The sequence below is a fragment of the Jaculus jaculus genome, chromosome 5 (genome assembly GCF_020740685.1).
Source record: "Jaculus jaculus isolate mJacJac1 chromosome 5, mJacJac1.mat.Y.cur, whole genome shotgun sequence".
Lineage (NCBI taxonomy): Eukaryota > Metazoa > Chordata > Mammalia > Rodentia > Dipodidae > Jaculus > Jaculus jaculus.
The window spans coordinates 66,657,722-66,670,269 of record NC_059106.1 but is presented as its reverse complement, the minus strand read 5'-3'; the positions used below and the strand labels follow the sequence as shown (position 1 = coordinate 66,670,269).

At 53.1% G+C, this 12,548-nt stretch overlaps 1 protein-coding gene across 1 annotated transcript in view; it reads right to left on the bottom strand.

The window, feature by feature from the left end:
• Positions 1–7,117: 7,117 nt before the first annotated feature.
• Epha10 (EPH receptor A10) overlaps positions 7,118–12,548 on the bottom strand; it is a 47,423-nt gene continuing 41,992 nt past the window's right edge. Inside the window, exons 11-17 of the mRNA XM_045150292.1 lie at positions 11,354–11,539; positions 10,881–10,942; positions 10,461–10,664; positions 9,730–9,879; positions 9,357–9,550; positions 8,435–8,590; positions 7,118–8,246 (exon numbers count right to left, since the gene is read on the bottom strand). Coding sequence (XP_045006227.1) covers positions 8,132–8,246; positions 8,435–8,590; positions 9,357–9,550; positions 9,730–9,879; positions 10,461–10,664; positions 10,881–10,942; positions 11,354–11,539 — 1,067 coding nt within the window. The 3' untranslated portion in view covers positions 7,118–8,131. The remainder of the gene's footprint in view (positions 8,247–8,434; positions 8,591–9,356; positions 9,551–9,729; positions 9,880–10,460; positions 10,665–10,880; positions 10,943–11,353; positions 11,540–12,548) is intronic.

Below are 12,548 nucleotides of genomic sequence, written 5' to 3'. Positions count from 1 at the left end.
TCAGTATTCAACGTGCCTGAGAGCTCCAGCTGTGCTCCACGGACTCAGCTGGTTTGGGACGGCAGCTTAACTCAGAAGATGCAGAGAGCTTGGCTCTAGGCAAAACCTCTGCCATCTGGAGACGGGGAAGATAGCTAGGTCAGTAAAACGCTTGTCTCACAAACAGGGCTTGAGTTTAATCCCCAAAACCCCTGCAAAGATGTCAGACATGTGGTCCATGTTTGTGGTCTTGGTGCTGGTGAGGTGAAGACCAGTAGGTCATTGGGGCGCTCTGGCTGACCTAGTTGACAACTCCGGGTCAGTAAAATACCCCAAGAGGGTGGACATTTCTGAGGAAGGCTACCCAAGGTTGTCATCTGGCCTCACACACATGCACAGACACTCATAACAGTTAACCAAAACCCCTGACAACAGGCCCCAAGATCTAGGGTGTTGGTCACTTCGGCCAGGAAGAGGGAGCTCACACTTTGTCCCAGGAGCTGGGAGCATGAAATGTAGGCCATGTGTAGTGAACTGCAGGTGAGGTTTGGTCAGGGTGAAGCAAGACTGAAGGCACCCACCCACGGCACTGCTCACTGGCTTCCCATCCTGAGGCTCAGGCAGGCCCCTGCCTTTCTGCAGCTCTCCGTACTGAATGATCCATGTACCACTGGTGGCAGAGGACTTGTGGGAAGACAGTGTGAGCCATGACTCAGCCACGCTGTTGGGCATGCAAGCCTGATGGAGAAATACCTTGGTAAGTGATGGCATTTGGAGAAAAGAAGTAACAGCCTCTGAGCTACTGAAGCTGGGCTTCTGCCTGGCCCCTCCTTCTCAGGCAACATTGAGAAAAGACTCACACACACTACTCAGAACCTTCCCCGGTATTCCCCACCAGCCTAGGAGCATCTTGCTGAGGGAATTCCAAGTGTATTGCTGCCAGAAGAGTCAGATCCATCTCTGAGACAGCAGATATCAAGGCATGCTTCCTTCCCACAGTGATGGAGGTCTCATACCAATGCAGGGCTTCCCTCTTCAAGGTGTCCACCCTGCCCCTGAAAAGCCAAGTGCTATCTTAGTGTGTAAGCACACACCGGAGGAGTCTGCTCTTTTTTTACTTTACAGTGTGATAGTTGTTGGCCCACACTTAAAATTAAGTGCATCACCTTTCAAGGTTTTATAAATAGATAACATGTTAAGTGGTATACACCTGTAATACCAGCACTTAGGAGGTAAAGGAGAGTTCAAGATTACCCTAGGCTACACAGCAAGTTTGCAGCCAGCTTGAGCAACACAAGACCCTGTCAAAAAAAAAAAGCTCATATGGCTTTAGAAATGGAAGGATTAAGAGACCAATTTGAGAGAATTCAATTAGAATTGGGGGCCACTTGAGTTCCCACAGTGCATGGACGTGTAAAATCCCATATACACTGGCTGAAGTGCCATGTCTGTGGGCAGAGAGGCATTTCCTCAGCTGCCACCCTCCTGGGGTCATCTTACCTATCAAGCAGCCCCTCTTGCCACCCTGTCACTGCCAGCTGTGACCTGCACTTGCCTGAACAGTCTGCCACCAGCTCTCCCTTAGTTGACACCCGTGTCTGTATGGTGGTGTCTTCCCCATCTGAGTTCAGCTGATGGACATGGTGGACAGACGGCCTTGGTGCCAAGGTATCAGGAAGACCCCAGAGCCAGTGTCCACAAGCACATATGCTGTGACATAACAGAAATCATCAGAATAGGAACCTGGAACTTTCCAGGGATCTCCGCCACATGGGCTGCAGAAGTCACATTGGCAAGCTCAACTGCAGTGCCCTAGCTGGTATTCAAGATGTGTGTGGGTGTTGAGACTACCTGAGAGGAGAAGTAAGGAGTTGGCAATGGGGAGCCAAGCACAGTGGTGCACGCCTTTAACCCCAGCACTTGGGAGGCAGGAGGATGATCATGAATTTGAATTAAAGGTATGCGCCACCACACCTGGCTTTTGTCTTTTTAAAAAAAAAAATTCATTTATTTTCAAACAGAAAAAGAGTGTGGGACGGAGAATGAATGGGCACACCAGAGCCTCCTGCCACTGTAAACATACTCCAGATGCATGCTGTACTTTGCGCATTTGGCTTTACATGGATATTGGGGAACTGAACCCAGGCCGTCAGCATTTAACCACTAAACCATTTCTCCAGCCCCCTCCCCCTTCTGCTGCCTGCTCTTAAGATGCTGCTAGGTCATCCACAACTCAAAACACCTCCTCACTGCTCTTATTGCCCCAGGACCCTATGCTCTTCAACTTTTGCTGGTGGTGATACAGGCCTCACCCTCTGGGTGTGTGGGGTGATGTGAGGAGCTCGGTGTTGTCTTCAGAGGTGCAGAGCTCAGGCACTGATTAACACAGGCAGTGAATTCACTAGCCACTTTCCCAGAAGAGCTTCCCCTTCCTTTCAGGGACTAAGGCAGGCAGGGCCTCCGCTAGGGACCAACAGTGCCTACAAGCATGCCTCTCATGCTTTTTATTTTGTGTAATATTTATTTAAGAGAGAGAAAGAAGCAGATAGCGAGAATGGGCACACCAGGTCCTCTAGCCACTGTAACCAAACTCCAGGCACATGCACCACCTTGTGCATTTGATTTTACACGGGTACTCGGGGATGGAACCTGGTTTGTTTTTATTGTTTTTTTGTTTTTGTTTTTTTGGCTTTGCAGGCAAGTGCCTTAACCACTAGGCTATCTGTCCTGATCTGTCCAGCCTTGCTTTTTACTAAGATGGTTACCCAGTAGGCAATGAGGTCTTTTTTTTTTTCTTTCGAGGTAGGATCTCACTCTTGTCCAGGCTGACCTGGAATTAACTATGTAGTTTCAAGGTGACCTTGAACTCATGGCGATCCTCCTACCTCTGCCTCCCAAGTGCTGGGATTAAAGGTGTGTGCCACCATGGCCGGCTCAATGAGGTCTTCTTAATTTCCAGTACTGGCCTCTAGTAAGTGCCCAGTATATAGTTAGGGAAATGGACAAATAGTTCATCAAACCAGAAGATCAGCCTCACTGTGCAAAGCAGTCATTCCAACTCCTGACCATACACTGCATCCACCTGGCGCTGTACACCTTGCTAGTAACGATGCTACGCTGCGGGAGCATTGCCTGGAGACAAAGCACCTCCTGGATCCCTGGCCTCTGGTGCAGACCAGCAGAGCAGTGCTCCTCATCGCTAACCACTCCTTCCCCACTGGAAAGGTGGCTTGTTTGTCAGAATTAAGGGCAGAAGGAAGAACTTGGTGGAACCAGTGGCACCCCCTGGTCTGCTCCCATCTGTGGGAAGCTGAGTGGGTAGCTCTGCCCTGCACTGGAGGCCTGAGCCTGTCCACTCATCCTGGAGCTGCAGGGTCTAGTTCAAGAAGTGATGAGAAGTGCACTTTGTCTCTGACACAACACACCACAGTTACTGAAGACTTAGTGCACATTTTAATGTCTCTCAAATCAGCATGTCTTCCAAGCAGATGGCATGGCATGGCTGAGCTGGTGCAATATTTTCTTCAGCAGTGCTTCTTATAATCAATGCATCTTGTATTCAAAGAACCATGGTGAGCAACCTTCTCCAGTCAGTCTGATCTGTCCCTTAAATTAGAAGTCAAATCGATTTTGCACCCAGGAAAGGGGAGACGGGGAGTTATTGATCTCCACCATCCAATCCCAACACTGAGCACTTTCTGTGGCCCAGACTGAGGGGGAATAAAACACCTTCCCCAGCCCATGATCCAGAACAGCCTTGGCCAAGGGCCAAAGCGCTGGCAAGCCAAAAAGAGTGAGAAAGGGAGAAAGGCTTGCCTGTCACAAGTGCACACACATGCGCTTACCAGTGTGCAGGCCCTGCTCCAGTGTGCCTCAACTCACCCCATTCTGCCTCTCACCACCTCAGCCCACTTTTCCTCCAAAGATTCCCGATTTTCACTCCTCAACCCTTTCATGACTTCTGCACTACCACAATTAAGATCACTATCAGGCGCCAGGCATGATGGCACACACTTTTAATCCCAACAGTCAGGAGGCAGAGGTAGGATCATGAGTTTGAGACCACCCTGACCCTGAGACTACATAGTGAATTCTAGGACAGTCTGAGCTAGAGTGAGACCCTACCTTAAAAAGCAAAAAGAGAGAGAGATCACTATTAGTGGGCTGTAGAGATGGTTCAGCTACTAAAGGTGTCTGCAAAGCCTGATGGCCTGGGTTCAATTCCCCAATGTTCACATAAAGCCAGATGTACAAAGTGATACATGCATCTGGAGCTCATTTGTAGTCTTGTAGACACAAGACCCTCTCTCCCTCTCCCTCTCCCTCTCTCTCTCTCTTTCTGTCTCTCAAATAAATAAAATAAAAAAATTTTTAAAGATCACTACTAGGTAATGAATGAGCACCCCCCAAACTTCTGTGTTGAAATCCTAGCCCCCAGCAACTCTGAATATGGCTGTATCTGCAGGCAGGACCTTTGAGGAGGTGATTAAGTTAAGATGAGATCGTTGGAGTGGGCCTATGTGGATCAGTCCTATTGGACTGCTGTCCCAATAGAAGGGAGACATCTGAAAACGAACTTGTAGGTGACCCAGACAAAGAACAAGCCAACTGCTGGAAGAAGATGGTCCCCTCACAGCCCTCAGAAGGAAGGAAGCAACATCTGGATCTTGTGTGACCCAGTAGGTACCTGTCAGGTATGTCACCCAGTGTTTGGCACTTTGTTGCAGGAGCGCTGGAAAACTAACACTCTCTCAGGTGATGTTTGGACTGATGACCACTCTTCTGCCCTTTTTGCCATTTGACACCAAGACTCACTTCCTTGGGCTGCAACGGCACGGCCCATTCCCCTGTGCACTGCCTCTCACATTCTGACTCCTCAGTCCTCCATCCAGCTGTCCCTCCCCCAGTGTTGCAGCTTCTCCACATACCGACCCCGTATGGTGACCTCCTCACCATGCCTTCAGCCCTCATCTGTACAATGGAGACCCCAAAACTCTGTCTCTAGGGGCTGGGGAGATGGCTCACAGGGTCACGGCGCTTGCTGTGCAAGCATTAGGGCCTGACAGGGCTCGATTCGCTCTGAGTTTGATTCCTCAGAACCCATGTAATCAGTTGGGTATGGCCACGCGCTCTTGTAACCCCAGTCTTGTGCAGAGCAGAGACAGGAGAATCACTGGAGCTCACTGGTCAGCAAGACTGACTAAAAAGCATGGCATCTAGCCAGGAGTGGTGGCCCCTACCTTTAATCCCAGCACTCAGGATGCAGAGGTAGGAGGAACAATGTAAGTTGGAGGTCACCCTGAGACTACATAGTGAATTCCAGGCCAGCCTGAGCTAGAACGAGACCCTACCTTGGGGTAAGAAAAAAAAAACAACATAGCATCTCCTTGTTCAGTGAGAGGCTCTGTCTCAAGGAAACCATGTGGATCAGTGTGAAGGACACTCGACTTTCTCCTCTAGCCCTCCCTCCCCGACACACATACATGGAGCACACCCATGTGCATACATCACACATACTACATTCAAATGTGAAGAAAAACAAGCTCTGTCTCTAGCCCACATCTGTGCTCCAAGTCCCAGACTAGATACCCACCTGTGTCCTAAATATCTCATGAGCACCTCAAACATATGCCCCAAACCCAGCTCTTCATTTCCTGCCCCAGATATTCAGAGTGCACCGCCTCCTCCAGGATGCCTTTCTTGGTTGACTGCTTTAGGTGCTACAATCTCAGGGCAACCAGTGTGTCCCGTGGGCCCTGACTATATTGTCCAGTCTTGTTTCCTAAGTGTGGCCCCACTAAGTTGACATTCTTTGTGGCAGGAACAGAGTGTGATTCACCTCCATTCATTAGGACTTCAGAGACAGCCCAGAAAGTGTGTGCAGAGCCTCAGCCCACAAGCTACTCTGTGGTTAAACAATGCCACTCAGAAAGGCACAATATCACAGACAAGTCTTTATTACTTGGCCTGCATACAGAACCCAAGAAATATAGAAACCTCTGAGTTCCTCAAAAGGAGCCCCCTCCCCACTCAGCCCTTCCCTCCCTGGGTGGTCTCACACAGGACAATGGAGGTTGCAAGCCCCCTCCCTCTGTCCAGTGAACAAGTTCCATATAAAAATAGATCTTTGGAGGGTCCCCCAAGACCCAACACTCCACATATCACATCAGTGTTTGTGCAGGGTTGAGGCCCAGGACCCATCGGGATTGCAGGACCTCACTCCTCAGTGAGGCGAGATCTACCCTGGACACCGAAGTCCTGCCAACATGGCCTGGAGCCCCTCTGCAGGACCGCTGGGGGAGGGGAGGAGTCTGACCTCAAGAGAGTGACTGATGTGCCTGGAGATGGGCGATGATGTCCTGACCACCCGAGATAGGACGCTGCCCCCCACCCATGGGCCCTGGATGCTGGCCCAGGCTGCCTCCAGTGCCTGTCAGAGGGCCTCCAGCCCTGTCAAAGGTGGAAGCAATATCTCAGTCTGCCCCCAGGGGCCCCATGGTCACCGAGCAGGGGTAAGGGTTCATGGGTGGAGTCACTCCAAGGAGGGAGGAGCTGCTGTTGGCAGCAGAGGCCCAAGGCACCCAAGGCTGGAGTCACTGTCCCCTACCATGGGGTGCTCCCCAGATATCTGTGCCCCTTCCGCTCCCGGGCTCTTCACCAGTGAGCCCCTGGCCACGCACCTCTGCCCTAAGCCTGCAACATCGGCCTGTTGTAAACCCCACCCACCCCAAGGGGAGAAGGCCTTCTATCTCTAGGCCCTGCTCACCGCTGGCTTCAGCTAAGAAACCTTTCCAGACGCCCCTCGATCGGCACACACCACGCGTGTCCACCTGCCTCTTGGCCCGCCCTCCCTGTGGCCCTGAGCGCTCCTGGGGGAGGGGGCTGGCACGCATCCACTGCCAGGTCATTCTGTTTTCCGCCCACTTCTCTCTCCCCCGCACCGACCTCCTCCTTCTCAGCCCATGCCACCTCAACCCCATGCTGCCAAGCCAGAGCAGGCATCTGTCAGGGGAGTGACATGGACAAACCTGGCCCTGGTAGCCCTGCTCACATCCAGCAGTCCTCCTGTGACAGCCCAAGTGTCAAGACCACACTGCTAAGGAGCCCTCGTAGGAAAGGACTTGGAGGTCAGCTCAGCAGAGCGCTCCTGCCAGAGCTCTGAAAGGGCCACACTGGGGAGGTGTTCCCAGGAGGCTGTGCTGCACACACGCACACAGGGACATAGCCGCCCACAGCGGTCACCACTGATGGACCAGGGGGTAAATCCAGGAAAGAGTGCCGGTGCCACAGGCCAGGCCCAGGGCTCTCTCTAGAGCCAGCCTCTTCCCTGGGTAGCAGTCTGACCCCAGCCCCGGCTCTGAGGCTGTGGGCTTGGGCTTCTGCATCTGTACAGTGGGATTGGACCAGGTTGTTAGAGAGAACCCTGCTGTCTCCTCACCACCCTATAGGATGCTAAGTGAGACAACCTTGTGTTCTTGCAAGTCAGTCCAACAAAGGAATGCAAACTGGGGCCTTGGGCCCCAGGAGAGAACAGGACCTGTGTGGCCCACCAGGAACCTGCTTCTCATCCCAAGACAGGAAGCGAGCAGCTCCAGAGCGCCAGCCTGGGGTTCTAGTTCCTGAGCTCAGCACCGCTTGCCTGCCTGGGCCTCTGGTCCAGGGTCCTGACAGACTCAGCCAAGGCACAAGGAGTTAGGGACCCTGCCCCTCTGGCCCAGCCTCCCACATGCCAGGACCAGGCAGCTGTGGGCCCCACCAGGTTCAGCTGGCATCCCTTAGGACTGCTTGTGCTGTCTGACAGGCCAAGGAACCATTGGGAAAGGGGGTTACACACCTGGTAGGCCAACCCCCAGTGAGTGTGGAAGCCAGAGAAGCCTGAGCAAGGGCAACTGTAAACTGCCTTCCCTCCCATCCCTGCCCAGCTCCGCCTGAGACCCTGAGCCTCCTCCTTGGGTTATCTCAGGGGTCCTCTCCAGGATCTGAAACTCCAGGATCATCCCCAGGGCCAGTAGGTCAGCAAGATATTGAGTGGGAAAATGAAATGAGGGAAGACTGTGGCCCCCAAACCAGCTTGGGGCCCACAAGGAGGAAGAGAGCTCTCCTTCGACCTAGCAGGGGTGCAGTTTGCAGGGTCCTTGACAGGGCTGGTGGCTCACACCTGCACACCCTGGCCCTGCCACTGCAGCACGTGAGCCCGCAGGGCGCTGATCCCGCTCAGGAGTGCCTCCTGATGCTCAGCCGAGGAGATGCCCAGGCTCCCCAGGTCCCTGGAATAAGGGCCGGTCACACCCAGGGGGCCCAGCCCCATGTCTCCTCCCACAGGGCCAGGTCTCTCCCTCCCCTTCTTTGGACAGGGCACAGCCCAGAACCAGGACCGACAGGGATTTCCCATCTAGGTAGGGCTGAGTCCCAGGTCCCCTGAACCCCAGCCTTGGCCTTGACTTCTTTGACTCACTGGGCGGTCATCTCAGCCACAGCCTCCAGGCTCCCATAGCCAGCAGCGACGAAGCTGTCCTTATAGCGGCACAGGTCCAGAGCCTCCAGCCAGGCACCCACAGAGCCAAAGGAGGGGAAGGTGGAGAAGGCACGGTCCGCCAGGGGTGCGGGAGGCCTGGGGAGCAGAGGTCAGGCAATGGTTGAGAGGTGGTCACTCTCCTGAGAGGCCCAAGGAAGGTCATGGAGAAATGGAGGGTAGCCATGCCCCAAGGCTAAGCCTGGCTCAGGTGTGCTACTCAGCAAGCCTTGAAGAGGGAAGGTTAGGATATTCAAGCAGTGGAGTGCTGAGACAGTGAAAGGTTCTGGGGGTTCTAGAATAGTCTAAGGCTGCCATATCTACCATATGGGTAGCCAGGTGGTACATATTTGAAACAGTTAATAATAACTTCACTTACTTTGTTTATTAGAGTTATGCATATTCTGGAACTATTATAAATATAGGTAGATGGGGCTGGAGAGATGGCTCAGTGGTTAAGGGACTTGCCTGCAAAGCCTAAGGACCCAGGTTCAATTCCCCAGCACCCACGTAAGCCAGATACAGGAGTTGGCGCATACATCTGGAGTTCATTTGCAGGGATTGGAGGCATACCCATTTTCTCTCTCTCTCTCTCTCTTTCTCTCTCTCAAAATAAACAAATAAAATGTTTAAAAAATAAATATAGGTATTATTATCATCATAGCTGGGATATGTGAGGCAAAGATAGGATGCAGTGAGCTGTGTCTGAGGGCAGGTAGAGCAGAGGTTAGATCTACCCAGGGCAACTGGCTGAGCGGCCACTCCTGGGCAGGTGGGATGGGGCAGTTGGACGGTTGCACTTAGGACAATGGGGAAGCCATTTTTGGACAGGTGAAAAGTTGGTTGAGGATTAAGAAGAGTGTACCTGGGACAGGCGGTCGTGGCGCACTTGGAGGGCTCTGGGTCCTGCCCCATCTTGCTCAGGACGCTGTGGATCTGGGAGAACCTAGGCCGCTCACCTGGGTCTCTCTGCCAGCAGTCAAGCATCAGTCGATGCAGGGAGGATGGGCAGTTCCTGGGGGGTGGTAGCCGGAAACCATCCTCCACTGCCTTGATCACCTGGCCACAGAGATGAGGAGCAGACAGGAGACTTCAGGTCCTCCCCTATGCCCACCCTCCCCAAAGAGGACTGAAGCAGTGTCCAGGCAGCATGGGAAGTAAAGGACACACAGCTCTAGATCTGAGAGGTCAAAGGTCAATGAGCAGAGGTCAGGGAGCTGAAGCCATAGGTCACTCACATCCTGTCCAGACATGTCCCAATAGGGCCGCTCCCCAAAGGCCATCACCTCCCACATGACAACGCCAAAGCTCCACACGTCACTGGCAGAGCTGAAGTGACCAAACTGAAGAGTCTCGGGTGCTGCCCAGAGTGCTGGGCTCCGGCCGCTCTGTGGATGGGCAGGCAGAATAGGGTAAGCAGGTACTAAGTCACAGCCAGGCCACCCTATCCCACATTCAGCGTCATCTGTCTTTTTTAAAAAATACATTTTTAAGCTAGGCGTGGTGGCGCACACCTTTAATCCCAGCACTTGGGAGGCAGGGGTAGGAGGATTGCCATGAGTTTGAGGTCACCCTGAGACTACAGAGTGAGTTCCAGGTCAGCCTGGGCTACAGTGAGACCCTGCCTCAAAAAAACAAATATATTTATTTATTTATTTATTTTTATTTACTTATTTGCAAGCAGAGAGAGATGGACATAGAGAATGGGCATGCCAGGTACTCCAGCTACTACAAAGGAACTCCAGATGCATGTGCCCCTTTGTGTATCTGACTTTACATGGGTACTGGAGAATCGAACCTGGATCGTCAGGCTTTGTAGACAAGTGCAGGACTACTCAGGGGAAGGGGCAGGATGGGTAGTGACCCCCACATGAGGAAAAAGAACTGGGGTGAGGAGGTGGAGATGCCAGAGCCACTAGGAGGCAACAGAGAAGCAGCAAGCAGAGCCCTTACCGTGTTGAGGCCTTACCATAGTAGTGTAGACTGCCTCAGCTCGGTCCCGGGGACCCCGCCCAAAGCCAGAGAGTTTACAGACGAGGCTACTGCTGACCAGGACTCGACGGGCTGCCAGGCCCCGGTGCACGTAGCCCATCTCTGAGAGATACTTCATAGCCGATGCCAACCCTGGCAGCAGCCCCATCAGCTGCACAGCCACCAGCTGCCCCTCGTGATGCTATGGGGTGGGGAGAGAGGACTGAAGGCAGGGTGACACAATGCTGCTATGGGCCCCAGGAAGACACTAAGCCCCCTCCGGGCTTCAGTGTACCCTGTGTGCAGCCACCAAGTCAGCCTGGCCAATGGGAGCAATGTCAGTCCCTTGTCCCAAGAGGAAAGGGAAGGACCAAGCATGAAATGGTCATCAGTACCCCCGGGGGCCCAGATCACTCACCCTGAGGAAGTCATCCAGAGCCCCATGGCTCATGTACTCAGTGACAATCATCAAGGGGTTTCCTGTGCCAAGGATGGGGACACATACTAAATAGCTTTCTCTACCTGTGTGATACCTTCCCTGGACCAGGCCCAACCTCAGCCAAGATAGACAGAATCAAAGCCAAGTTCCCTTATCTTGCCACCCTCCTGCTGGCCCAGAATCCCCATATGCTGAAGATCAAAACAACAGCTGTCTGTAGAGGCCAAGGTCAGGAGCTATCTGCCCCAAGTTAGCTAAGAAAGGTGACTTGAGTCAAAGTGACCCACACTTCAGGCATCGCTACAGCCCAAAAAGGCCATCCTGGGTCAGAGGAGCTGCTCAAGGAGAGGGACTGGCCTGCGTCACGAAGTGACCGGGAGCTGAGGCTGTGTCTGGAGGGGCTAGCCACATTCCGCCCAGCTAGGGAGCCAGATGTGGGGCTCCAGGCTTACCTCGGGTGACGACACCCTCTAGCCGCACGATGTGGCTGTGGTCAAACTGGCCCAGGGTAAGGGCCTCAGCCAGAAAGCTGAGCCTCTGTGAGTCAGAGCAGCCATCCCTCAGTGTGTGCACGGCCACCAGTAGCTCCTGACGGCCAGGCAGGTGCAGGCAGCCAGAGCACAGGTCCCCAAACCGCCCTGTGAGGAAAGGGGCCTCAGGCACTGCTCGGGAGAGAGGGAGGCCTTGGCTGGTCTCATGGAGTTTCTGAGTCGGATCCCAGCACTCCAGCAGCGTGACCTCCGGCTTCATCTTCTGTCCTCTCTTGGCCTCAGTTTCCTTCTTTGGGAAGCTTCAAAGACAGAGCTTTGCACACGCCAGTTCATCAAAGGCTCTTAAACCCAGCGTGACATAGGACGGGTGGCAGTGATGCATTCTGCTCTACTGTCCTTCTGGCTTCTGTCCAGTGGCCTGGTGACCAGGAGAGAAGCCAGCTTCTCCCTCTCTCTCATTATTATTATTTTGGTTTGGTTTGTTTTTTTCGAGATAGAGTCTCACTCTAGCTCAGACTGACCTGAAATTCACTATGTGGCCTTGAACTCATGGTGATCCATGGAGCTCTGCCACCTGAGTCATGCATCAACACACCCAGCTTCTCTCTTTAAAAAAAATTTTTTTTTTTCCAGGTAGGGTCTCAGTCTAGCCCAGGCTGACCTGGCATTCACTATGTAGTCTCAGGGTGGCCTCGAACTCACAGCGATCCTCCTACCTCTGCCTCCCAAGTGCTGGGATTAAAGCGTGCGCCACCATGCCCAGCTAAAAAAATTTTTTAATTTAGTTTTGAGACAGAGAGAAAGGGGGGGGGGAATGGGTGCTCCAGGGCATCTAGCCACTGTAAACAAATTCCAGATGCATGCACCACCTTGTGCATCTGGCTTACGTAGGACCTGAAGAATTGAACCTAAATCCTTAGGCTTCACAGGCAAGCACCTTAACCATGAAGCCCTGAGAGTCAGCTTCTCTAAGCACAGGTAACTGAGGCCATGGACAAACAAAATGAGGTAGGGGACTGGCCACTATAGAGCCCACCAGGCCCTGGGGTGTGTCCATATCAGCTCTTAAGTAGCAGCTGCCATGCTTCTTCCTTCCTCCCTCCCTCCCTTCCCCTCTCCCTCCCTCCCTTCCCCTCTCCCTCTCTCTCTCTCTCTC